Here is a 27910-nt window from a genome sequence, read left to right on the forward strand (position 1 = left end):
GAAGTTTACCATATGGGTTTGAAATAGGATGCAAGGAAATGAGGACCTGAACCAAAGCAGTGGCCACTGAGATGGAGAAGAAGGAAGAGATATGAGATGGTCAGGAGACAGGGTCAGTAGCACTTAAGCACAGAGAGAGAGGATCTGGAAGGTGGGGTTGTTTCTGATGTGAGTAGATGAGGTTATCACCCACTGAATGGGCTAGTGCAGGAGAATGAGCAGGCCTGGGAGGGAGAGAAGAGCTGGCCTTGCTTTATGTGATAGTGTGGCTGCTTCCACTCTTCCTCCTAGACCTCAATGAGTGCTATCAGCGATTAGCTTGGAGATCAGAAGAGATTTCTTATAATTGTGCAGAATCTTGAGTCAAAATTTTCTCCTTCCCTATACACGCCCCCCACCATTGCTTCCAGCCCATCATTCTCTTCTCCACCCTCAGCACTATTTCCTTCTTTTAGAACCTGACTTCTACAAAAAGACAATGGTCATCAAAATGTGTGAAAAATGAAGTTTGGAAACACCTGCAGGGGAAAGAGAAAGGTATAAACTATTTGCATGAAGCCCCTGAGCTCAGAGAGGAGAAGGCCCTATGGATAACTGTGTCTTCGTCTCCAGTGAATTCTGGAAAATTTAAAGTCCAAGCATGTGGAACCACTAACTAATTTGGAGGACCACCAGTTTACGCTTCAAGGTTTTCTAAAAAATCCCCATTTACAAATTGGGAATCAGGAATCTATTCCTTAGTGGGCCATGCCAGTCAATTGCTTCTTTGCTCAGATCCCCTCCCTGCCTTTCCCCTGCTCTGCTTGGTACCACAGGGAACTGATCCTGCAATCTGTATTTCCCAGGCTCCCTTTCTATTGATTTTGCTCAGTTTGGGGTCCTGGAGAGAGGGTAGAGGGCAGAAGTATGGGAGAAGCCATGTATTTCTGCCTCCCTCTCTCTGCTTCCAGTGGTGTCTCAGGCAGTAACACTAGTTATCTTTGTGTGGTTCCAGCTCCACAAAGAGCTGGAGTTGGGCAGCTTCATTCTCTGAGCTCTAGTAACAGCACCTCTTCCCTTGCTCCTCCAGCTCTAAAGATGGCGGTGGCTTCCTACTGCTGCTAGTGTCTGGGTTGCCTCACTGCCCCTGTTTTCCTTTCGGCTCTTCCAACACATTTGTAACTAGTTTCCAACATTAAATTCTCTCTCTTAAACTACATGGGATGAGTCCTGTTTGTCTGATGGACTTTGGTACACTCTATGTAAGCTCTGTGGTTGGCACATGGTTAATATAAGAACCCAAATACTTTCTATTGGTCCCGTTCCCCAAAGAGCTCTTCTGCCTACCATGATTCTCCAGCCCCGAGAGTCGGGTTCCTGGGCCGAGTTGTCTTGGAGGGCAAACATTTTGTTCAGTGCTTCCTGAATGGCATGAGAAAAGGAGCTCTCTTGGCCAAGTCTCCTTCCTGTGGGATTTTCCAAAACTTTCCACTTGTATCTAAGCTCAGGAAACATTTTAATGGCTGGAAATATGCTTGGAAGGGGGGGGGGGTTGAAATCAACAGAATCTCCTCTATAAGAGGTGTGTTGAAATGTTCCGGGGTCTGTACGTACACATCAAGACCCTGGGCCTCCCTTGTTGAAAGTATGGCAGACTCCCATCCTTTAATGAGTTCACATGGTGGCAGAGAAGTTGGCAACTTCTGAATGCAATGATGACATGGAGCAGAGGAGTAGCTCCAAAGGCCAGAATTCTCTCCAGGAGGGCAAGGATGCTCAATGGTTAGCTGTGTATTTGGATTCTAATTCCAATTCACCTCAGATTCTATGAGGAGAATTCTTTGGCCAACAATAGTTGTAAGATTGGTCTAAATCATAATAAATCTTTTCTAAGGCCACTATTACCAATTAAGTAATGTTCCAGTTTGAGCATTCTGAGATTCTGAGACAATAGGCATTATCCAACTGCAGAGTACATTACTGCTTTTCTTCAAACAGGCCGTGGCTTCACTTTGCTATATTGACCGCATTTCATAACAACTTTCGGAAGGGTCTCTTGGGAAATGAAGATAATTGTTGTCTTAAAGCATTCATCAGAGAAAAGTAGAAGTGAAGGAGCTGTACTTGTGTACCTTGTCAGATCCTTCAGTATTGAACCAAGAAGTAAAAAAAGTAACCATCATTTCTAGTCTTTGGGGGAAAAACCCCAGAAATTGCTAAGAGACTCTTACATGCTCCATCACTCCAGGGAACAACAGAAACTCCATCCTTTGGAGAATGACTCCGAATCTAATCGCATATTGATTTATTTGGGCTGTGTCTAGGAAGTCACCCTAATTTTTTTTAGCACAGGAACCAGTAACAAGGACACTTATGTGGTTATCTGATGATGCACAAAACTTCATATACCTTGGGGTCAGATACATGTTTTATATAGAAGAGTAGGAATGTAATGAAAAGGGAGCAGGTGGTGTGCACCAGTGTGAATAGTTTCTGGTGTTTCTGAAATGTCCAGCATTGTATGGCATTGTTACTCTTCCTCCTAACTAAGTTTCTTCCATTAGCCTACAAGGGAGCCGATGGAATAAATTATAGCCCCAGAAATAATATGAGAGGACTTGTTCATCTGAGCACCTCAAAAAGCTAAGATGATTTTTTTTTATCATGTCAGAGATTAAAATTAACTCATGGATTCTGGCATATAACATACATATCATACATACATAAGCCTACAGTATTTACCTCCAAGTAGCTAGAAAGAAGAGATTCTCCACTGTGAAAAAAGATAATGATATTTTAGAATTAAGTTCTAACTTTGTCTCTAATTAGATATGTGATCTTAGGCAAACAACTATGAGTTGTAGGTGTCTCTTCTACAAAATAGTTAATGATCCAGAAGAAGAAACAACGTCATGTTATACTTCATTTACTATTTTGTACAATGAAAATATTCTTCACTGTTTATGGTAGGGCTTGCCACATCATTTGTTTGTGCTAACTATAGGATGCAACCCTAGCACTTGGCTCAGGTATTTATTTGGCCAATGACTTCCTCCTGTAATGCTTTCTGACCAGAGGACAGAGGAATACCTCTTGGAATTCTCCTGCAGAGCTTGTTAAAAACTCAGATTCCTTGGCCTTCCCAGACTAAATCGGTAGTGCCATGGGTAGACCTAGGAATCTGCATCTTTACACATTTTCCAGGTGATTCTTGGGCAACACTAGAGTCTGAGATCCACTGCCAACCAACAACATATGTGTACTCTGTGATGTGGGTTGCCTTAACTCTGCTTGCCGTCTGTATTTAGTTTGCAGTCTGGGTCTTAGCTCTGGGCCTACTACTGGCTAATTTGGTTACACCTTTTCATCTCTCTAGGACTGTTTCCTTATTTATAAAATGTGGGAGCTAGAATTCTTGAGTTCTAACAATCCATGAAAATAGTTTGAGGGTACCTGGGTGGCTCAGTCAGTTGAGTCTCCAGCTCTTGATTTCAGCTCGGGTCATGATCTCACAGTTTTGTGAGTTTGAGCCCTGAGTTGTGTTCTGTGCTGATGGCTCAGAACCTGCTTGGGATTCTCTGTCTCCCTTTCTCTCTGCCCCTCCTCCACTTGCACTCTATCTCTCTCTCTCTCTCAAAATAAATAAACAGTGACCTGTAAGAGTTACTGAACCTACCTTACCAAATACTATTCCTTTTTTTAAAAAAAAAAAGTTTTTAATGTTTATTTATTTTGAGAGAGAGAGAGCAAGTGAGCATGCTTGAGGGAGGGGCAGAGAGAGAGAGGGAGATGCAGAATCTGAAGCAGGCTCCAGGGTCTGAGCTAACAGCTCAAGCTGTGAGATCATGACCTGAGCCAAAGTCAGAGAGAGGCTTAACCGACTGAGCCACCTAGGTGCCCCACCAAATCCTATCTCTTGAAAGCCTACTATGTGCTGGGCATTGTTTAACTTCTACATGTGCTTCATTTATTCTGTAACCTATGATATCCATACTATCATTCATACTTGACACCTAAGGAACTGAGGCTTGGAAAAGTGAAGTAACTTGTCCAAGACTATTTAGTTAATAAGTGGAGCTGTAGTGGAGTGGGATTAAACTGAGGTCATAAACATGTGAAGAATCGCCTGGGTTCCTTTGCCCCAAAGCTTCTAAAGGCCCAGGGCTTGTCCGGCATGCCGCTCATTCACCCTATGTTCCACTCTCCCAGCAGAGGAGGCTGGTTTTGGTTTCCTTAGATGTTTACTTGGCCTCTTGCTTAAGCATTTGCTTTTCCTATTCAATAACAGTGAAAGGACCAAAAAAAAAAGAAAAAGAAAGAAAAAAACTCCTAGGGCTGGAAACATTTTGTTTCCTGCAAAAAGAATATTTTGCAGCCAGCTCTGCGGTTGAAAGTATTTTTCCTGTGGTCTGGGGATGGGTTGGATCCCATCTCTTCTTGGCCAGTGTCTGAGAACTCAGCCTGTGGCTTCCCATCAAGTCGGTGCACAGTATGCTGCATTTTTTAAACGAGTGTCTAGTGATGTTGAGTGGAGCACAAGTGGACCGAGAGTCTGTTTGGGTGCATAAGAATGTGTACATGTACCTCTGGCATTCTCAGGGCAGAGAGAACCTGGGAGTGGTTGTCCACATGCTGTACATATCAACATAGCTTTTACGTTTTCATCACTCACGCGACAACCAAACAAATTCAGATGCTGACCAAACAAGAGGAGAGTGATATGTGAGCCTTGTGTAGATTTTGCAAGGAATGAGAAAGCCAAGGAATCTGAGATTTTGCTCTGTCACGTTTCTTTCCATCTTCAAATGTTCAAAACTAAGACATGGGGCTAGTTTGATTAGATGATGGGGTGGTCTGATGGTAATTCAGAAAATGGGAATTCTGAAGTCTGCCTCCATCCTGGCCACTGCAGAATTTAAGACACTGACCTTTGCCCGCCTTACATAAGTCTTTTCTCAAGGACCACATTTTCCAAAAACGCAAAGTTGTTAAAAAAAAAAAAAAAAAGCTGTGTCCTTCAAATAATAAAAGCTCTTCTAGTAAAAGATGAATTTTGAACATTCAAATAGAATGCACAGATAAGTATTCCTAGTGCTAAGTACCTTTTCTTTACTCATAATTTAGTATTTACTTATCATTGAGATGTTTCCAGTAAGATTTTGTACTGTGTGGTAATGCCTAGAACCTTCCAGCCTGACTTCCTTTGTTCATGCTATACCTGCCTGGAATGTACTTCACTTGAAGAAACCCTACTTTTTCTGCGTAGCCTGGCCTTGATGATATCATTTTTTTTTTTTTTTTTACATTCTTCTCAACCACCATGAAAAAGTGACTCTCTGGGTTTCCTTTGTACAGGGTTGTAAGTGCAATTACCTGCTGCCATTTCCCTCTATGTTAGGTGTTCAGCTGAATTAGAAGGCAGGGCTGACTCACTCCTAAAAATCCCAGCAGAGAGCAGATGCCCAACATGTATTTGTCAACCTAAAGGAAAGAAACGTCTCCAAAGACAAGCTACTATTTGTGACTTCAGAATTCTCCTGTATAAGTCCTCTATGTAGCTTTCCATCTGGAGACATGTTTTGGAAGTCAAAGCATCATAGCAGCCAAGGAGAAAAGTTATAGTCACTGCATTTTGGGGCATTGTTTGAAGAAACAAGCAAATGGAAGGAGTTATGAATCTTTTTGTTTGTACATTTTAGTGGAGGGAAATGTTAGGGAAGATTTGAAAAGTTATTGGAATAGAAATTAAACTATCAAGAGTGTTTCATTTTAGAGAGGCAGGGATTGAGATGGATAGACCCCATGCCCATATTGAGCATTGGTGGCATTGGCTACAGGGTTGCACCTACCCTAAGATCAGAAACTGGCCCATCCAAGTCAGCCCGTGGGAAAGAATCACCACAGGGAGATCAGGGTTCACCAGTGGGGAAAAGCTGGCATTTGCTCCATTTCGTCACATAAGGCAGTGGAACTATTCTCACGGTAGGGTTTGGGGTGGGGTTGGGGTAGTGGTGGTGAATTTAGTAAACCAGTTTTCCGATGACGGGGATGTTTCTGTTTTTACCCCTTAACAATGAGACAACAACCCAAATAACAGATCCCTCAGTACGTTGAAATGCCAAGGCTAAATGAACTGGTGGAACTTTGTGGCTTTGGCTCTTGGCTTACAGGCGTATCCATGCATTGGGGCCATGGCTTGGCAGTAGACAAAGCGGCTGTGTGGGTCCTCAGGGAGCTCTCTCTGGCTCTGTGGTTTTCTTTGATATGCAATTGAACTTTGGCAAATTTTTCCTCTCAAGTCTGTGTTTATGAGGTCCAGAGGTAGGCAGAGACCCTCATTATGGAGCCTAAAGCCAACAGCAAACTAGAACTACAGGATGTCCTCCCACATTCACACTCTGCTTGTAGGCTACAGAGCTGGCCCACAGGCTTACAACAAAGGGACAAGTCAGGGAAAGAGACTGCTGACTTGTCTTCCCAGCTTCACAAGGTTCTGAGCTTCACACGGCTCTAAGCACATCTATCAAGTGCTTAAACATTTACCATTATATATGCAATTATCCATTTAATTATCACACTTCTGTAAGGCAGCTACTATTATTCCCATTTTACAGGTGAGGGAACTAAGGCACAAAGAGGTTAAGTAATTGTTAGTTGTTGTTGTTCCTAATTATTATTCACAAGGTTAAGGTATACCTCTGCAGATATATCTTAAAATCAACTGGCTTTCCTGAATCCCTACTTCCTCCGTCTGTATCACTGGGCCACAGATCATAAAATTACTGGCTTTAGTATACTTAGCATTCTTAATTGTGGACTCACCTTAAATTGTAACTAGGTTTTGGCCATTTTCAAGTCATATTATTCTTATATTGGAAAATCTATAATTAGGACTTTTCCAAAGTCATGAATAGGTATAAAGAAAGTGATAAATTTGGTTAACAAGTGGGATCACCCATCCTACTAAATTTGCACAGTAGAGAGAAAGCCATGTGGTATTGGGTTGAGAAGAATATAAGAAATTGGAGTGGGGGGGGGAAGAAATTGGAGGTGGGGATCAAGCCATCAAGATAAAGCCAATGGACTCCAGAGAGCCTGAGACAAGACTCAGCACCATGGTTTGCATCTAGGCTATGGCTACGCACCTTCTTTTCTACCTATTTCTGTAGGAAAGAGCCTTTACTCTTTCTACAACTGCCCCAGGGAATGCTGGTAGTAACATTAACAGCTGCCATTTTTTGTGACCAGCACATGAAGAGAGCTACACAAAGATTTTCTTTGTGTTTTTACAATAACACCATGAAGTGGGCATGATTACCCTGATTTTACAGATAGGAAAATAGGCTCAGAGAAGTTAAAAAATGTTCTGAAGCTTAAAACACTTAATAATTGATAGAAAAAGAAGTCAAACTCAGGTCTGTTCAACTCTAAAGTGACTTTTAACCGCTAGATTGTTTAGCTTCATAAAGATCATGGTAGACATCTGGTATTTTTGTTTGCCCTTGATCTCTTACCCCTTCTTTTAATACCCGCACCCTGATTTTCTTATAAGAAAATGCACCTCTTCAATTTTAAGCCTGGATTATCTAGATAGGACTGATTGTACTCACTGTCTAGAGGTCTGACCAAAGGAAGAATCACATACCATTTCTATGGAGATTGGTTTGCAGTAATCAGTTAACTCAAGCTAAGTCGATTAGAGTAAACCCAGGACTTTGCTGGAACAGATGGAGTTGCTAAATTGGTAGAATATAAGCCTGGAGCTCCTGGTGGCCATTTTGGATACTGTACAAAGGGAACACACTTGAGAATGTCAGTGAAGTCAACCCAGAGGGAAACAAAACCAAGAGATTGAGAAAATGTTCCATGGGGAAGAAGGGTAAGTTCTGAAGTCATCATTTGAGGCCCTGGATCCAACTGTGCCTCAGGTCAATTACCCCTGAACATTCCAATTACGTAAGCCAGTAAGTTTCCTTTTTTGTTTAGTCTCAGTTGCATTGCTGTGCCTTACAACAGAAAGAGCACCGAGTAGCATACACATTGGATGCTCATAGTTATGTACAAATGTGAAGCCAGAAAACTTTAATGATGAGAAACTTTATTATTAAATTGGTGTTTATATCCTCCTATTAGGTAGAGACCAGTTATGATTAAGTTTTTTAATGTTTATTTATTTTGAGAGAGAGAGGGAAAACACGTGCATATGAGCAGGGGAGGGGCAGAGAAAGAGGTAGGGAGAGAGAATCCCAAGCAGGCTCTGTGCTGTAAGTGAGGAGCCCAACACTGGGTTCGATATCATGAACCTCAAAATCATGACCTGAGCTGAAATCAAGAGTTGGATGCTCAAATGACTGAGCCACCCAGGTACCCCAAGACCAGTTATGATTATTCAGGTTCATCTTCCTCCTTTCTCGGTGATTCCATCCTTGGCCTTTTCTCTTCCTCCCTTTATGTTTGCCCTTTTCCTCCTTCATTTTCTTATGGCCTTTTCATTATTCACCTCCACTACTGTAGAGAGAAAAAAAGCATGAAACTTGTATTAAACAGCTTTACTGGTTTATAAGGCTCTTTGAAAAGTTTCAGATAAAAAGTGACTTAAAAGCAATTAAAAAATCATTTTTGGGTTTTAGTTAGCTGTGTCTTATTTGCCACATATTAAGCTTTATGAAAGTCCTTGATGTCATTTCTTCCATGGCAAAAGTACAACCTTTTCTGGTTTAGTCTCACTTAATCATTAATGATGGGCTGTAAAATATTCTTTCCAGTTCAAAAGTGGCATCAAATAAGTAACTAAGATGACATTAGTAATAATTTTGGAAATGTGGTCATTTAGCAAGCTGGCATTTACTGAACATGTACCATGTACTGGACTAGGCTCTGGAAAAAGCAAAGGAGAGTAAAACATAGTTTTTAAAATCTAGCTGGATCGGCAGGCCTAGGAACCACTGACCATAATGTAGTGTGATGGGCAGGAAGATAGTAAAAACATTTCACAACTAGTTCTACGTAGGAAGGAACTAGGCAGAACAGATGCCAGGTTTGGGGGAAGTGGGTTCTGGAGCTACCCCCTCCCCCTGTGCCAAGCAGTTAATGCCTTAGTTTCTGGATGCTGTAGGAGGGTCCTACACTGGCGAAGCAAGGGGGCCCTTGGGGACCTTAGGAACAGCAGCTATTTGGCAAATGGTATGGCAGTATTTCAGTATTTTAACAACTGGAATGGGTTGAGTAAGCCTGGGAGTCATTTGATAATCAAGGCCTCATAATGGAGGCAAAGAGAGGGGTGACTTTACATAGAGGAGTTGACATTTGAGCTGGGCTTTAACAGAGTTCATTCGGGGAAGAGAGAACAGTCCCTAAAATGTTAAGGTGTGCCTGCCATGTTTTAATCAGCAGAATCAGGCTGAGTGATCAGGAGGGAGAGAGGAGAGGAGAGACTGGAGCAGTGAGTTGGCCCAGGTTGGGAAGGAGCCACAAAAGCGTTTGAAAAATAGACACTAGGGAGCTAAGCATGGATTTCAGGAGGTTATGAATGTGGTAGGACTTTTGGGTTATATACAGGAGTCTTGCTTGTCTGATGGAGAGAGAAAATTCAGTTTAAGATTATGGAGCTATATGAGCTATATACTCTACCAGGATACCACTGATCTGGGAAAGCTAGAAGCACAGGCATTTAAACCACAAAAGCCTTGGACCGTTGTTCACCCTAAAGCAAGGAGCGGGGAAGCAAGTATTTTTCAGCATATGTCCTCTTCTGGATTCCTGAGGCCTTCTGGGTTACTTCAAAGCTGTCCATTTAGTTTCTTAGGAGCAGGGCCCTCATCATATACATCTTTGTTTTCCCTACTGTCTAACTCAGTACCTGGGACATAGGAGGTTCTCAGTAAATATTTGTTGAATTAGTATAACATTAAATAATTCATTCAGCTCTAAGTAACCATTGCTTATACTTATTGTAAATACACTGGCTTTATGTAATTACACAGTGTGTCTGCCCTTTTTAGGTCCTGTATTTTCATTCTGGCATGATCTGCTTTCAGTGGCATTCAGCTAAAGTCTGTGCCTGCTCAACAGAAAGCTTTTGGCGACAGTGAATTGCATATCCTGGCTCGATTGCTCCTGAGTGTGACACAACATTCACCCTCTCTTTAACTTGACTGATCCTACCTGTATGTTTCCTACCTGTATGTTGTTTATTTATTCTGAAACAGGAAACATACAAGTAATACATAGTTGTGGAAAAATAACCAAGCAATATAGAGTAATACAGAGGAGGAGGGAAAATCTTCCAGAGGTGTATAATCTTCTAGACTGACTCTATGCATATGAAAATATGTGTGTGCTCACAATACCTAATGTTCTCTAATCTGCTTTCTAAACCATCCTTACCTCATGGATAATCTTGCCATGTAAGTATAGTTACCGATCTTTTTTTTCCTAGCAGCATAGTATTCTATGGTGTGGATATAACAGAAATGCAGTCAAGAGGATGATGACACTAAAACGAACGAAATACTGTGTTTCTTAAACTCCAAATACTTTAGGTATTTTTGTTTTTAATTATTTAAAGAAACAAATAACTGATCCAAACTAAAAAAATAGCAATCTGCAGCTTCACTTCAGAAATAATTGATTTAAGTCCATTATTATTGTAGGCATGCTTTGCTTCATTGTTAACCTCGTCTAACCCCTTCTACCTGGGAATCCCAAAGAGCATAGTAAACATTGTACAAATACTCCATAAAAGTTGTTCTGTACTGGTCTGGACTTAATGGATCTTTAAATATATGTTGTTTTAAAATGTCTTTTATTAGGGCCCGCCTTAATTGGTCTTCTCTCTTGATCCTGATTTTAAAGGGGAAGATGGCCCAGAAAACCTCTCGGGTCTCACCAAATAATCTAAGCTCAGAACAGTGAGATTCCTTCAGGCCCATCCCCCAAGCCATCCCTGAGATCACACTCTCTCATCATGGGACTTCTGAGTCTGAGATTCTGTAGCTGTGCACCAGAGGACTGAGGTCTCCTGGCTCTTGTGTTGCTGAACCTGGCTTTTGTTTCCGTTTTTTTGCTTTCATTCTCTTTTGCCACCTTTCTTCCAGTTTTTGTAGAGTCTTGGCTGGCTTTCTCCTAAGGATGGATCTGCCTGCCAGTGTGTTCAGGAATCTGCAGTGTCATTAGAGTGGTTACCTCTAATTGGTTCTTCTTTGCTGTGTTAGAACTCTGCCCTGAGCGCTAAGAAAACTCTTCAGTGTGTGGGCTCTTGTCTCTGTGAAAAAAGCTTTTGTCCTGTAATCATTAGGCAGAGCTCTAGTTTACTTCTAAAACATGATTAAATCCTTGGGAAGGAGGGGGAAAAAATAGAGGGCTGTTATTTAAGATGGGTACCCTGAGGGAACAAAGGAGAGGCTTTTCACATTGTTGTGTCTCCTAATTGGGCCAAGCCAAGGTTGCTGTGTGTCATTCCAGAAAGCAGTTCCCTGCCTGGTGGGAGGACAGGAGCACAGGGGTGACAGATTGAAGCTGACGTTGGAAGGCACGGGACCAGAATTCAGGACTTTTTAAGGCCAGATCTTCTGAACTTGCCTCCTGTCCCACCTCTGAAGGGCCCTGGAGGAGAGAAGAGAGCTTAGACCCCCACACTCTGCTCTGTAGTTCCCGACATAAAGAGTTTCCCTCACCCAGAATTACTGGGAAGGGGCTGGTTTGCTTTATTCCACATAACTCTATATTGCTTGAATTATTTATAGGGAACATGTGTTATTTATATAATCGGAAAAAATAAAACTATATTCATAGTGTGGGCAGGGGTAAAGAAAGAGAAAGTCAGTTGTTTAGTGGAACTGGCAAATGGTCCCATAGTGCAGTAAGGTCAACATTAAGAATAAAAAGCGCTAGTGGGATTATGATACTTTAAAAGGCCCCTAAAAATTCTGAGTAGGACTAATCCTTTGTACGGTGACAAAAAAAGGGAAGACTTTAACAAGCCCCCCCACCTCCTTCCTTTGGGGGCTCAGTGTCAGACCATACTGGACCCTACAAAGGGCCTTGTCCAGACTTCCCACCCCAGTGAACATCTTATGTTGGACAGCTTTCTGACCTGTTTCATGGTAAATATTCTTCTGTATTCCCAGCTTCAAGGTCTGGCCTTTGCGGTAAGATTATCTTCTGACTCATTCTAGAGAATGTGGTCTGCCTGATAGTGCATTTGTGCATTAACTGGGGAGGCTTTCCGGAGATACAATTTAGTCCAAGTATATGGTTCTATTAAGAATTTCAGACCTGAGGGGCACTTGGGTGGCTCATTCGGTTAAGCATCTAACTCTTGATTTTGGCTCAGGTCATGATCTCTCACTCTTCTGAGTTGGAGCCCCACATGGGCTCTGTGCTGACAGCGTGGAACCTGCTTGAGATTCTCCCTCTTTCTCTGTCCTTCCCCCACTTGCACTCTCTCTGGCTCTTTCAAAAGAAATAAAGGAACTTGGGGTGCCTGGGTGGCTCAGTTGATTAAGTGTCTGACTCCTGGTTTCTGCTCAGGTCATGATCTCATGGTTTGTGAGTTTGAGCTCTGCATTGGGATCTGTGCTGACAGCATGGAGCCTGCTTGACATTCTCTCTCTCTCTCTCTCTCTCTCTCTCTCTGCCCCTCCCCTGCTCACTTTCTCTGTCTCTCTCTCAAAAATAAATAAAGTTAAAAAAAAAACTAAAAGAAAGAAAGAAAGAAACAAACAAACAAATAAATAAACTAAGAAAAAAAAAAGAATTTCAGATCCTAACAAGTCAATGAAGGGAGGAAGATTTTGACTAGGGACCTTCTGTCACCCTTTAATCAGGCCCCATATATGGCTGCCTGGTGGCTCCCTTGTTCTTGGGTTTCTATACATAAAAGTTCTAGATATGGGCAGCCAGACACTCCCCTATATTAATCAAATTAATGCTTGACCTATACCTCAGTTTTCTCATTGGTTAAATGGGCATAATAGTAGTATTTACCTCATAAGGTTGGTGTGAGAATTGCATGTCTTACAACAGTGCCCAGCACATATCAAGAGCTTAATTATTAATTGTTAGCTCTTATCACTGTTATAACTCCAAGCCCACCACGAGTTCTGATGTTTGAAGTAAGCCCCAAATGGAAACCTGGTGGGTTCCCAAAGAAATAGGGCAGTTTTTAAACTCTAACTTACAAACAATCTGGTTTCTATCAAGCCCTTCTTACCAAGCTCTTTCTCAAGTTCTTCTCCTGCAAATCCCTATTTTTTGAATTATTTCAGTCTATGAGCCTATTTCTGTGAGCTAAAGATACCTTAATTCTTCAACAATACTCAAAAACTGAGTCACTCTGTATTTATAGATAGTGTAAAATTTAGACACAGTCACAGTAAAAATAATGAACATGCAAAGACTAAACTGACTGGTCCCCAGTTATGCCCTGACAACACCAAAGAGAGTTAGTGAATAAAGTTCCAGCTCTCTTCCATCTTAATGAGCTCGTTGCAAGAACCAGTTCAAACTAGATTTAGTCGAAGCCCTAAAGGAAAGGATGGGAATGATATTCCACTGTCTCTCTGTTACACTCTTAAACTCATTGTCAATCCTGTCTCGTGTTTCCTCCTTGTCCTCTGCCCTTTTTTTCACTGGAGGAGGGCTTTAGGGAAATAGTAAGAATGCTGCAGTAACAGAGGGAATTAATTTGACCGTGTTCTGAAGAAAGAGTGTGTTGATTTCCCACTAGCAATAGTCTCTCCACCCATCAGAGCAGAGCCAGGGATGTGGTACATTACACAAACCAGTCCCACTTGACCAGCTGTTTTTGGATATGTCAAGCCCAGAGTTCGGCCTCTTTACATAGAAACATGTTGCCTTCCTCGAATCAATTCCTGTGAGACGAGAGAAAATCCCGTGTGGCCCAAGCATGATGTAACAGGGATGTGTGCTTCAGAATTCGACACACCCTCGCAGTTCCTGGCATCTTTTTACCATAATAATCACACAGCCACAGTCTTGCTTCTGTGACCTTTGCAGGCCAGAGCTGCCTTACCTTGGCTGTATTTCTGAGCGGGCCTGGACAGGAAGATCCAGCTCTGCTTCCTACGGTCCTGTGGACGGCGCTGGGAAGTCAGGCCTGCCTTGCTGCATGTTCAGAGAGCTTAGCATTTAGATCAGGGCAGACTTCTTGTGCATCTTTTTTTTTTTTTCCTGGTCATTTTTATACTTCTGATTTAGTGTACAGAAAGGCAACAGGTCTTTGTCACTTGAAATTGCCTATAAGACTATTTGGTTGGGGGCACAGGGTGAGTGGCTCAGGCAGTTAAGTGTCCGACTTTGGCCTAGGTCATGATCTCACGGTTATGAGTTCAAGCTCTGCATCGGGCTCTGTGCTGACAGCTCAGAGCTTGGAGCCTGCTTCAGATTCTGTGTCTCCCTCTCTCTCACTGTCCTCCCCCACTCGCACTCTGTCTCTCTCTTTCTCAAAATTTAAACATTAAAAAAAAAATTTTTTAAGAGTATTTAGTTGCTTCAGTAGGAGCTAGATTGAAACGTCCGAATCCAGATAACAATGAAACCAGCTCATTGCTACCTAAGTATGAGTGACATGACACTTTCATTAACTTTTGATTTTTTTTAATGTTTATTTACTCTTGAGAGAGTGAGGCAGAGAGAGAGGGGGAGGCACAGAATCTGAAGCAGGCTCCAGGCTCTGTCTGAGCTGTCAGCCGGGACTCAGGAACTCACAAACTGGGATATCACGACCTGAGCCGAAGTCCAATGCTTAACTGACTGACCCACCCAGACTCTCCTAACTTTTCATTTTTTTTAAGTTAAAAATAAAGTTTAAATATGGTATTTGATGGCCGTGAACTTGCTAGTGATACAAACAGTTCTTACTTCTTCCTTTAGCAAAACCCAATGGTAATACTAATGGTAACATTAACAGTTTCAGTAATGGTAAGAAATCTCATTTGAAGCCTTAATGAGCAGGGCTACAGCCTGTATGTGAAATTTTACATTAGCCTTACACACAGAGACATTCTCACATGAGCGGCAAAGGCAAATAGATCACTGAACTGACTATCGTTCAGAACAGGGGAAGTCACTGACTTTCCTGCATATTTTTCACCCCCTCCTCCACCATACTGGAAAAAAGCTAACATTTCTTAGGTACCTATGAAGTACCACATTTTTCATTAATTTCCTTCATCTCATTAATCTCTGCAATAAACCCATGAGGGTGGTATTATTGTGCTTCTTTAGAGATGCGGAAAGTGAGGCTTGGAGAAGTTGGGGTGCCCAAAATCATACAGCCACGATGTGAAGCCATGATTGACTAAATTGAAAGCATTTTACATTTTGCAATGATGATCATACTTGGCCATATTTTTTTAGCCCCCTAGAAGAATGATTTGAGGATAGTCACAAATTATATTAAGCACCCTTGAAAGGAGCTTTTTGGTTTATATAATACTTATGTGTATGGTGTGTGTGTGTGTGTAGCTGACCCTCAAAGCTATTGTTATGATAATGACACCAAATCACTACCTGATTGGAGATAGAACTAAAGCTCGAAAAGATGCCTCCTCTTTAATGTGGAGGTTCAATCGCTTATGTTTATCTCCACTCTTTCTCATGACCCATCTGAAATGGTTTCAGTTTAATAATAATAATAAAATATTAATCCAAAAGGGCTAAGACATTGAGAATCACTTTGAGACATCGGCAGATTTCAACCAAGTATTAGAAGACAGGAAGTGATAGAAGATTGACAGGGCATGACAGAGGAAACTGCAAATCAAAGTGCCTTCAATGTAGTGTAACAGTAGAACACAGGTTTTCTCAGGACTCAGAAGCACCAGATATCACAGAGGGTAGAGGAGATGACAACAGATTTGTTGAAAATTGTATATGAAACATTTGGACCCCCTTTGTCACGCTGGACAGCCAGCTGATAAATCTACAGCCCAGACTGAAGGCAAAAATTAGCTTTGGAGGGGCACCTGGGTGGCTCAGTCCGTTAGGTGACTGACTTCAGCTCAGGTCATGGTCTCACGGTTTGTGAGTTCGAGCCCTGCGTTGGGCTCTGTGTTGACAGCTCAGAGCCTGGAGCCTGTTTCAGATTCTGTGTCTCCCTCTCTCTCTGCCCCTCCCCTGCTAGCTCGCTCTCTCTCTCTCTCTCTCTCTCTCTCTCCCTCTCTCTCAAAAATAAACATTAAAAAAAATTTTTTTAATTAGCTTTGGAGAAAATGAATTAGAAAAATTTTAGGCTTAGGACTCCAAACAAAGCAGAAGATATGGGGAATCCTGTGGCTAAAACAAGGGATTACACCTGCCAAATGGTGATCTTTCTCTGCCCTGCTCTTAGAATGTGGAAACTAGACAAGAGATTGGAGAACTCATTTCTGTAAATACCAATCCACCTCTAAGAAGTTATCTCTGTGTTTTGACATTGGTCACTTTCCAGTGAACCCCACCAGTTTACAAATGTTGTCCATATACATAGTATTTCTAATTTTATTTTTAGAATAAAATATATTTTGTGTTATATAATTTAAATATGACTGAACAGACAAGGATCACCAGACTTTGGAAGATGCCTCCCACATCAAAGAGGAAATAAAACAAACAGAAAAAAAGAGCCATGAGGAGTTAGAGCTAATGCAAAATTTAGAAAAAAGAATAATCTCAGAGAATTAAAGATGATATAAGGACAAGAATAGGATGTGCTGAATTAGAAATAGAAGACAAGAAAGAGATCCTGGAAATTCAAAACTTTATGCTAGTCAACATACCTTCAGTTAAAAGGATGGGAGATAATACCAAGTGATATTATTTGCTATTTCAAATTATGTGTAAGCATTAAGTTCATTAAAAACAAAATAAGAACAATCATCTAAAACCACAAACAGATTTAAAACAGAAAAAGAAGGTGGCAGGGTTGAATGGGGGAGATAATAAAGATGTGTATTGAATCAGAATTTGGCTTGGGAGACTCGATGTAGAGAATGGTAGAGTATGGCCCTCAGAAAGTCAGTACTTCCACAAAGCAAGAGGAACATTGACAAAAACTGCCAAAAAATCAACCTTTCAGAACTCTGGAAATTAACGACAGGCTTGCAACAATTTGAAGAGTGTTTACTCAATAAAAGCAGAAGAATCTTGGTAAGAACAGCAACATTTGTGGCATTTTAACTTTCCCTAATCCTATCCTCCTCCTCCCCAGCTCTGCAGTAATCTTGAAAGCCAACCATCTTTCAATTACAGTAACATTGTAAACCAGCAGCCTAGCAGCCACTGGAGGAAGCAGAACAGGTTTTGAGCTCCCCAAAAGCCCGATCCAAGAGAATTGTCAACATGTGACCTGTTTGGCAGCTCACTGAAAACTCTATTCTCAGGGCTTGTCTCTTTTGCCCTGCCTCAGAGCTTGGTCTATGTGAACAGCCCTACTCAACAGGGAATTTGTTGAAAACAGTCAGTGGCAATTACTTACCATTATGACTGCCTAAGGCCCCATTACCAAGTAGGGATAACAAGAGGCTGACCCCCTCCAAAAAAAAAAATTGTAAAGAAAATAAATGGGGGATGAGATGTCCTCAGGGACCTTTGTAAATGTCCCATGTATACCAGGGAACCTAGAAGTCTATACACATGCACAGGGCTTTGCTCATGCCCAGGAAGGACCTAAGAAGACCCTAAGCTCTCACTTCTGGCTGACCTTAAGGCTCTGTGTAAGTAGGAAATAAAGGTTAAGACAGAGTTTTAAACTACTTGCTGGAGTGCTGAAGGCATGCCCCAACACACACAGAGACCCTTGGCAAAGGTAGGGAGACTTACTGGCTCAAGACATTTAGGGAATATTTTCAATCATTAGCTATTTAGTTATTAGTCACTAGGTGATTTCATGTACAAAGGATCCTCAATAAAAATAGTTGGCTGACTTCTCATCAGAAACCATAGAGGCCAGAAGACAGTGGAATGACATATTCAAATTGCTGAAACAAAGACTGTCAACCAAGGATTGTATATATAGCAAAACTATCTTTCAAGAATGAAGGATAAATTAAGACATTCTGAGAAATAGAAAATCTGAGATTTTGTCACTAATATACCTGACCTATAAGAAATACTAAAAGGAGTTCTTCAGGCTAAAGTGAAAAGACACTAGAGGGTAAGTCAAATCCACATGTGAAAACAAAGAGCATTGGTAAAGATAAATACCTAGGTAAATACAAAAGACAGGATGAATGTATTTTTTGATAATTTTTTCTTCCCCTATCTGATTTAAAAAACAACTGCATAAAGCAATAAATATAAAACTGTTGATGGACCTGAAATGTATAAAGATATAATTTATTTAACAGTAGTACAAAGGAAAATAGGATAATGGAGCCATATTGGAGCAAAATTTTTATAATTAATGGAAATTAAAGTGTTGATCTGAAATAATTTTTTTTAATTTAAAATTTTAATAACAATTCCCAGGGAAACCTATAAGAAAATAGCTGAAAAATATGTAGTAAGAGAAATAAGAGAATTAAAATGGTATTCTAGAAAAATATCTAACATAAAGAAGTCAGTAATGGAAAAATATAGGAACAAAAAACTGTAAGATACACAGAAAAACAAATAGCAAAATGGCAGACATATCCTACCTAGTCAATAATTATATTAAAAGTAAATGAACTAAATACTCCAATCAAAAGCAGAGATTGGCAGAATAGGTAAAACAAACAAACAAACAAAAACATAATATGATCCAACCAAATCCTGTCTACAAGAGATACACTTTAGAGTCAAAGACACAATTGGTTGAAAGTAAAAGAATGGACAAATACATACCATGCAAATAGCAATATTGTGATTTAGATGACCCAAACATATTTTCTACAGTTCCTAGCTCACAGATTCCAAAACTTTTAGATTTCGGAGCAATAAGAGCAACAGAGCATCTTTTGTTATAATATTTAGTCTTTTGTTTTCAGTTCCTGAAAATGCTTCAGAGCATTGTGAAATGGTTGTTTTATTATTCATGACAAGCCCTTTCCACCACAAATGAATGGATTTATGGCTATGAAGGTGATTTTTGCAAAGCATCTAAGGATGTGATCTGGTTACCAGGAAAACCAACCATAAATAAGGGGGTTTGAACTTTTAATTTCACACCCTGATTTCCAGGGAAGGGAAAGGGACTAAAGTTTAAATGGATCATTAATGGGTAATGAGTTAATGAAGCCTCCACAAAATCCAAAAGGAGGCGGTTTGGATAGGCCCACGTTGGGGATCCTGAATGCTTCCACATGCCACCATCCTGAGCCCCAAGCTCCATAAGGACAGAAGCTCCATTGTTCAGGAACTTACCCTATACATCTCTTCATTTGGATGTTGATTACTATTCTTTAATATACTTTGTAATAAGTAAGTGGGTTTTTCTGCGAGCCTTCCTAGCAAATTAATGGAACCCAAGGAGGGGGCATGGGAACCTCTGACTTATAGCCAGTCAGTCAGAAGTACAGGTAGCAACCTGGTCTTGTGATTGGCATCCTGAGGTGGAGGGGGCCATTGGAACCTCCAAAATGTGGCCAGTTTGTCAGAAGCACAGGTAACAACATGAGCTTGTTACTGGCATCTGAAGTGGAGGCAGTGTTGTGGGACTAAGCACTTTGCCTATAGAATCTGATTCTAGCTCCAAGTAGATAGTGTCAGAGTTAAGTTGAATTCTTGGATGCCCTGTTGGTATCCAAGAATAACATCGTGGTGTGGGAAAGCCTCCACATACACACACACTGCAATTGGGTTCAGTAACCCCTTTACAGTGACCAAATGAGAGCTGGTTACTAATATCAGGCAAAATAGACTTTAAGACAAAAATTATTACTAGAAACAAAAAAGATTAAAAGAATAAAAAGGTGAGTCCATCAGGAAGACATAAGAAGAATAAACTTATATGCACCAACAAATGAACCCCAAAATACATGAAGCAAAAGCTGAAAATTGAAGGGGAGTAATAGACAAATCAATAATAATACTTGAAGATTTAATACCCACTTTCAATAACAGAGCAACTAGGCAGAAGGTCAGCAAGGAAATAGAAGACCTGAGCAACACTATAAACCAATCTGATAAGCATTTGTAGCACATTCCACTTGACAATAGCAGATACACATTTTTCTCAAGTGTACATGGAACATTCTCCTACACAGACCATATGTTAAACCACAAAATGAGTCTCAATAAATGAAGAAGGAAATCATGTAAACATCTCTAGTCACATAGAATAAAATTAGTAGTCAATAATAGAAGAAAATTTGGGAAATTCTCAAATGTGTGCAAGTTGAACACACACTCACTCCTAAATAAGCAATAAATCAAAGAAAAGATAACAAGGAAAATTAGAAAATACTTTGAGAAAGCAGAAACAAAACTACAACACGCCAAAACTTATATGATGCAGCTAAATCAGTGCTTAAAGGGAAATTTATAGCTTAACTGCCTATATTAAAAAAAGAATTTTATTGCATAGAAGTAATACTTCAGTAAAATTGACATTTAATATAGAAAGAATGACCCATATTCTTTGAATATATACATTTATATGCTATCTATATATGTGTAGTCACTAAATTCTCTCTGATGTTAGTATAATTTGGGGAAAATCACTAACCCTTTCAAACTTCATGTAAAATTCACTGAAAAAAACCCGAACATGGTTTTAAAAATATATGGACAAATACTAAGCTTATAGATAACTATAAGCATGCTAAAGTATTTAGGGGAAAGTGCACTGATGTTTGCAATTGACTTTGAAATGCAACGACAACAAAATATAACATGGGTTGATGGATGGGTAGATATATGCTAAAAACAAGTATAATAAAATGCTAAGGTATAATCTACTTGATAAGTTTATGGGTACCCACTAAAAAATTCTTTCAACTTTGCTGTATGTTTGAGAATTTTCATAATAAAATGTTGGGGAAAAAATAAACTCAAAATGCCACTCTGACCCTGAACTATTACTATCATAATTTACAAAGTTAATATCTTATTGGTCTGAGGAACTTAACGTTTTCTTTAGGGAGCTAGCTCTTTTAGTTTATATGCTTTGGGAACCCGGTATATTATAGATAAACATTTTAAAATAATCACCAGAGAGATGTTATAAAAGAGTATAGTGATACTCTATGGGGGAATAAGGTCTTGTAACCTCAGGACCAAACTTTGTAAAAGAATCTTCTGAGTCTAGAATTATATTTCATTCGGAATTCAAATCAACTTAATTTCTGCCCCTAATTTCTGTAGGGAAAGTTGTAAAGTAGACCACATGTAGATAAATTAATAAGTTCATGCCTGCTCAAATATGGTTCATTTTTCCACCCTGTCATTTTCCAGTACTTTATGACTTCTGCAGATCTTACTCCCCTATTTGGAGAAGGCAGTTTAGATGCCATTAAATTCATTCTCCACTCTCCTCTCATAATCTTGCAAAGCTGTCGGTACTGACACTTCAGTGTTCCACAGAGAGTGATTTTCCAAGTGATGAAGCAGATTCCAATCAGTATACGATCCAGATAAGGACTGGGAGCTGGACCTCTGCCACCTTTCCCTCCAGCTCTCTTAACACAATGACTAGGGAATTCCTTTGAGGATCACTGGGTACACTTCAAGCCCCCCTGCCCACCCCCCCAGGTCCTGTGGCCTCTTTCCAGCTACAGAGATCTTCCTGTCTGGAGCGTTTCCGGCTTTCTGTCCCTAGGCTTGGAGAATTCAGCTCAACCTGGGGAAGAGACAGAAGACTTGAGGTTATCAAAAGCCTGTTGAATTATCTGATGCAAGACTGACTGCCTTGTTTGCCTCCCTGGCTGTCTTCCTGGGCTTCAAAGCAGCTGAGAAAACAACCTTTTTCTAAGTCTTGGACAAGGAGGAAAATCCCTGGCATGAAGAATTTCTGTCACAGACACTTGGTACAGCTAGAGGAAAGGTTTGTTTAGCTTAGCAATGGGTTTTATTAGCCTAGACATCCAGTTGAAGTGAGAAAATAGGGTCCCTGTTGAAGGACATTTCAGAGTCAGTAGGTTTCCTCCCTGGCTTCTCAGAAGGACCTCTGCATGCAGATGAAAGTATTAGATGTATTCAACAAGGACATCACTGCCGAATTCATCAACCACCACATAATTTGTCGATCACAGAGGAGGCTGAAGCAGGGTTAATTAAATAATTGTGGATGGATATGAAGTCACATTTCTCAGCTGTCTCAATTGCTTCCCACCCCAGTTTTCTTGGCTGAACATGTTACATTGTCTTTGGACTCTAAATTTTGTAGCAGAGAGCAGAGATAGAAAGAAAGCCAGGTTTACCACCTGCCCCTTACAAAAAGAAATTCTTCTGCTTATTCTTTTCCTCTGCCAGCTGGTTTTACTCTGCCTTTCGCCCCCAACCGATGTGAGATTTGGGGTAGTGGTTGCGAAGGAGAAGGAAATAGAAGAGAGGAAGGATTCATTAGCAGTGTTAAGGGAAGCCTTCCTGGCACAAGAATTAGAGAAGAGAAAGTGGAAGAATTGGTGCCAGATTACCCTCACCACATGGCTGCTTATTCATGTCTCCTTTCCTGGGCCATAAAGGCAAAACTCACTTTTTCCTAAATTTGAGGCTGTATTGCAGAAACTCAGGTAAACTGCCAGGACCAGAACTCTATAAAAGCAGCCTCCAGGAAGGCCTGTACCCAAGGTTCCTGACATCTTTGTGTGTCTGCTCCACACTGGCTTTTCTGACCACCCATGGAGGAGAAGGCCTGGTCTGGGTTGCTCCACATGAGGGTCACACCTGCACTTTAGAATGACACAGGCACTATCCCTAGAAGGTGTCACCATACTGGAGAAGGCCTGAGGTTCCTATGGCCAGCACTTTCTGTTCTATGGCTCCTTTTCCACTTTCTGAGCCTCTTAGAAGTGGGATCAGGCCAGGAAAAACATGTGATGCTATAGCAAGCTGAAACCAAAGACTTGACTTTGGACCTGCCCAAGCTGAGAATCTTGGCAGTGATTGACTGGGCAAGCTGCTCTTTTCTATGGCATCTTCTAAGTCTCCCAACTTTGGGGAGGGGTGCCAGCTAAGTCTTCAAAGTGGGTATGAGTCAGGGCTTCTGATGGTCAACAATTTGTGCATTTATTCACTGCTTCATTTTTTTGGTTTTATAATTCACCGTCTGTTATGTATTTGGCACCATACTGGAGTTTGGTGGGACTAGGAGAAGCAGCAATGATGGTCTCTACCTTCAAATACGTGGTAGTAGGTCCAGGTAACATTCACTGTGAAACAGTGGAGAAAGCAGTAGGCACCATTAGAGAGGTATAGATGGAGTGTGAGGGGATTAGAGAAAGATTACCTCAGGCTGGAGCAATGGCATGGGCTTTCTGGGAGAGGTGGCAGTAGTATGGGATTCAAGGGGTAGGTAGGATTTGGACGTTCAGAAATGAAGGGCAGAAACAAGACTGCCAGTGTGGATGCTTGTGAACTTCCAACCTCCAAGGCAGCTTGCATGGATGTCTTATCCAACTCCCTTCTTTGTCTTGACTTGTGCAATATCCAGGCTGCAGAAAAAAAATGCCCTTATTGTCTGTTATACATCTTGCCTCATTTGATGTATTATCCCAGAAAAGTAGATTCATCTGTGCATGACACATTGGGGGCTACCATCATGGTGGTTCAAAAACAGACTATAGAACCATCTGGCTTGGGCTGGAATCCCGACTTCAGCACTTATAAGCCACCTACCTCAAAGTGTTGTTGTTTTCTCCTTCATCATTATCGTCATCACTGTGGGAACCCCGGAAGGCTCCCTCACCCATCCTGATCCTGTAGGACTTTCCACTATTTTAGATCCATTAATCTCCTTTGAGAGTCTTATATTTAAAATGCAAACACCAGAAAGGGTAACCCTAGAAGGTTTAAATCAGCTGCCACTTTAAAGCTAAAGAGAATCAGCTGACAATGTATTTGCTCAAAGCCAAATAGGCACCTGAGGGGACACAAAAGAAGGAGAATAGGGTCTGTAAGGGGAGGCCAGTGAGCCCCAAAGGCTGACTTCTCTTTCCACATTTTATTTAGAATACCTAGGCCTCTGTGTGTTCACTTGTAAATTGGAAGAAAACTTCACACATAAAGTGTGAAAAATAGGGATAAAGTGAAGAACAGTGAGGAAAATACTCACTGGTCATTTTCAGAGCCCACTTTGTGCAAAGCACTGGGTTGGGCCCTATAAAAGGGATGGATGTGGGATCAAAGAAAGTGCTCTGATCTTTGAAATCCCATCGAAAATTCAGAACATAACACATAAGAAATAAATTGAGGTAGAAATAGATAGCAGTCCTTTAAAAAGTGCGAATTCACACAGTGCAGATTGAATCTGCCTGGTCCACAGTAGGTATTCAATAAATGTTTGTTGATGAATGGATTGAATGAATGAATGAGTGAGTGCCCAGGAAAAAGAAACTCATAGTAGAATGTCAATGGGAAAAAAAACCCAAAGGCCTAAAGACCTCCCTGTATTGTCTGTCTTCTGCCACCAGAATGTCAGCTCCATGAAAGCAAGGACCTTGTCTGTCTCATCCCCTGCTATCTCCCCTGCATCCAGAACAGTGCCTAGCACAAAGGAAAGTGCCCAGTAAATATTTGTGGATTGAATGAGTACATAGATAGTACTTGGATACTATTTGTAGTACTTGAATAAGTACTTGGATAGTATTTGTGGATTGAATAAGTATGTGGATAAGTACGTGGATAGTGGGTAAGGGGTCCAAGTAATGGAAATTATGTCCAGATAGTAGTGGGATTTGGAACCCAACACATCTATACCTTAAATGTTCTTCAAAAGAATTTTAATATATTGATGATCACTTTCCTTGCAAGAATAGGTGAAGAGAGGAAAAAGTGTATTCATTAGAGTATTAAGTCAAGCTAGTCTGATATAAAGGAAACATTAAAAAAACAACAACAACAACAACCTAGCTATTTGCAGGTGGGATAACAGCTCACAACACCACACACCTGCCCTGTGTGGCCTTAGGCTTTGGCCTAAGACACTTTGGCTTTCTGAGCCAAAGTGTCTGCACTCATTCTTGCCCACCTACATATCTGTGAACCCTCAGAGGATTCCAAAGCCAACCTCACACATTGCATGCAAGGTTAAGTATGATTTAAAAAAAATGTTCATCTAGCATCTTGGAATTTTATTAAGCAGCCAGGCCCTCCCTGCAGGTCATGATGTATTGCAGAAGGTAGAATGATATTTGACAACAGCACAAGTCAGATTAGAGCACACCAAATGTAGGAGATGACTGAACATCTGAAACAAAATAGCCCAAATCATCTACTAGGGAGGTTTGTTTGCATTAGAAAAGGATAATTTCTAGTTTGAAAGGTAGAAAGGCACAAGAGCGTGGGGTATTCACTCAAGTCTTATAAAGGGAAGACTCTCTATGTATTCACAAAGATACATGGCAAGCATCACTTTTTTCCTGAAATCTGTTGGGCTAGAAAACGAATTTACTCTTCTCCTCTCTAATATGTAACACTAAAGAATCTTCAGATCAGAAAACTCATATAGAAATAAAGAAAGGAAGGAAGGAAGGAAGGAAGGAAGGAAGGAAGGAAGGAAGGAAGGAAGGTAGGAGGGAGGGAAGAAGAGAGGGAGAGAAGTATGGAGGAAGGAGGGAAGGAAGAAAAGAAAAAAGGAAGAATGAAAGGAAGGAAAGGAAGAAAGAAAACTATTAAAAGCAAACACACCTTCACCCCACTTCACCCTTCACTTCCAGTTGTTCTTCTGTTTGTCAGTTTCTCTTTTGGAATTTAGGCTCCAATCCAAACACATTGCACCCAGTGTGATTTGTTGAATGAGAAGAAGACCATCACTTCTCTTGTTCCAGATACTGTGTCTCCACTAATACAACCTGAGACCATGCTAGATTTTTGTGAACCACATTTCACAACCAACTTGTATTGAACTATAGTTAACTAACACTCCTAATCCATTTTCTGAATGCTATTCTGTAAGCTATTCTGTAACCAGTAGTTGGTCCGTTGTATTCAAGGACAGGGCCTTACATATATTTTAATAAAATTTCATTCTGAAAGATTTGTAGGATTTGTCCCAACCTTCTAGCCAAACTGAGATTTGTTTTGTTATTATGATTGTCTAATCCAATATAACGACTCTTTGTATTTTTTGTCTTCTGTTACCACATTCAGCATCCCATCAATAGGTTTAATTACATGATCCACAAGTCCAAATGTCACCTTTTTAGTAAGGTCTTCTCTTAATACTCTATTTAAAATTGACTCTCTCCTCAGTTCCAATACACTTCCTATACTCTTTCTCTGCCTTTTTTCCCTCAATTGCATGCATAATCATTTAATATACCATATATTCCACTCATTTTATTTATTATCTTTTTCGTCCTTTAGAATATAAACTCCATTAGGGTGGCAATTTGGGGCAGTTCTGTTCCATGGTGGATCCCATATTTGTTGTATGGATGGGGTTGAGGACATCAGTGTCCTTGTCCAGGTCAGTGAGAATGCTGAACATGGACAAGACCAAGGCTAGAATCCAATGCATTCTACTAGAGGTTGCTATTGATCTTCGTGTCACTTACAAACCCACTTAATGGTATTGGCATCCAGCCCAACTTGTCTTTACTCTATCCCAGAAGGATATTGAGAATTTGTTACATTTTTTTGCAGAAAATCCGATATTTCATGTTGGTGGTAGCCCTCAGATCTATCAATCTGGAAGTTCTTTCCAAAAAAAAGGAAGTGCGATTCATCTGACACAACTGATCGCTTCCTCTTTCTAACTGCATACAAATCATCCTTTTGATGACCGATTTTAAACCCTGCTCAGGAAGGACAGGGCATTTATCAATGACCTGTCCAAAGTCCATGATTCCCTGGAAGGGAGGTCTTTCCAGGTGTGAGGTCCCTCCAGGCGAATGTGTCTTGGCTTATTCACAGTGGGCATGTGCTCCCTAGGAGTGGAAGTGTTCAAATAATGGAGGTGACACCACTGACCCACTGACCCATAGCCTTAGATCCTGTTTGTTGTGCTGCATTGGAATATCTTATTTTTTTCCCTTAGTGTCAGATTTTTAGTCTATAAAGTAAAAATGGTTAATATGATTTTCAAAAATATAGTATGATACTTTATTGATTACTATTTATACCCTTTTGGTTTCATGTGCAATTATGCAGACATGAAAGATCTGAGGTTTGGGATATGTTTAATTTATTTCTATTGCTCTTTGATCTAAAGGATTTATATTTCTTGTCTCCATTTCCTTTTTTTCCCATTCTTTCTGACACAACTGTGGTTGAGGGCCTTGTCATCTCAGCCCTGAATTATCACAATAGCTTTCTAATTGGCTCCAGGACTCCTGTCTCTTGCTTCTTCATCTTAGATTCTTCAGTCGGACTAATTTCCTGGAACCCAGCTGTTCAAAATGCGGTCTATGGACCACAGCATCAGCATCTCCTAGGAGCTTGCTAGAAATGCAGATTATCAGGCCCTACTGAATGAGAAATTGCATGTCAACAAAACCTGTAGGTGACTCATACGTACATTGAAGTTTGAGAAGTACTATCTTCTTTTCTGTCATGCCCTTCTCCTGCCATTGGGCATCCATAAACTTCACATTGAACCGTTCCTAAACTAACTCTGTCAGAAAGGTTCCACCTAATTTTCAGGTGAGGTGTGTTGACATGAAGATGCTAATGCCCACCTATACGACCTACTCATTGGGTCTAAGAATGATGAGCAAATTTATTTACATAACTCTAGAGCAGTAGTAAAGCAGTAGTAAATTACTGAGATTTAACTTGAGTTGAATCCTTCTGGTAAAAGTAAAGTATTTTAGGAGCGCCTGGGTGGCTCAGTCGGTTGAGCGTCCAA

At 40.6% G+C, this 27910-nt stretch overlaps 1 protein-coding gene and 1 long non-coding RNA gene across 12 annotated transcripts in view; one reads left to right on the plus strand and one right to left on the minus strand.

Annotated features, from left to right (window-relative positions):
- RAD51B (RAD51 paralog B) overlaps positions 1–27910 on the plus strand; it is a 687198-nt gene that overhangs the window by 534667 nt on the left and 124621 nt on the right. For 5 of the 11 annotated variants that reach the window (XM_045060112.1, XM_045060113.1, XM_045060114.1 and 2 more), the window contains exon 10: positions 456–537. The exons of the other annotated variants lie outside the window; for them this stretch is intronic. In XM_045060112.1, coding sequence (XP_044916047.1) covers positions 456–537 — 82 coding nt within the window. The remainder of the gene's footprint in view (positions 1–455; positions 538–27910) is intronic. 11 annotated transcript variants of the gene reach the window in all.
- Positions 8078–18908, minus strand: LOC123386120. The gene is made up of 3 exons (XR_006599722.1): positions 18808–18908; positions 14015–14106; positions 8078–8487 (listed from the first exon to the last, which is right to left on the minus strand). It is a non-coding gene; the product is annotated as an uncharacterized LOC123386120 (long non-coding RNA).

Source organism: Felis catus, chromosome B3 (assembly GCF_018350175.1).
Source record: "Felis catus isolate Fca126 chromosome B3, F.catus_Fca126_mat1.0, whole genome shotgun sequence".
Lineage (NCBI taxonomy): Eukaryota > Metazoa > Chordata > Mammalia > Carnivora > Felidae > Felis > Felis catus.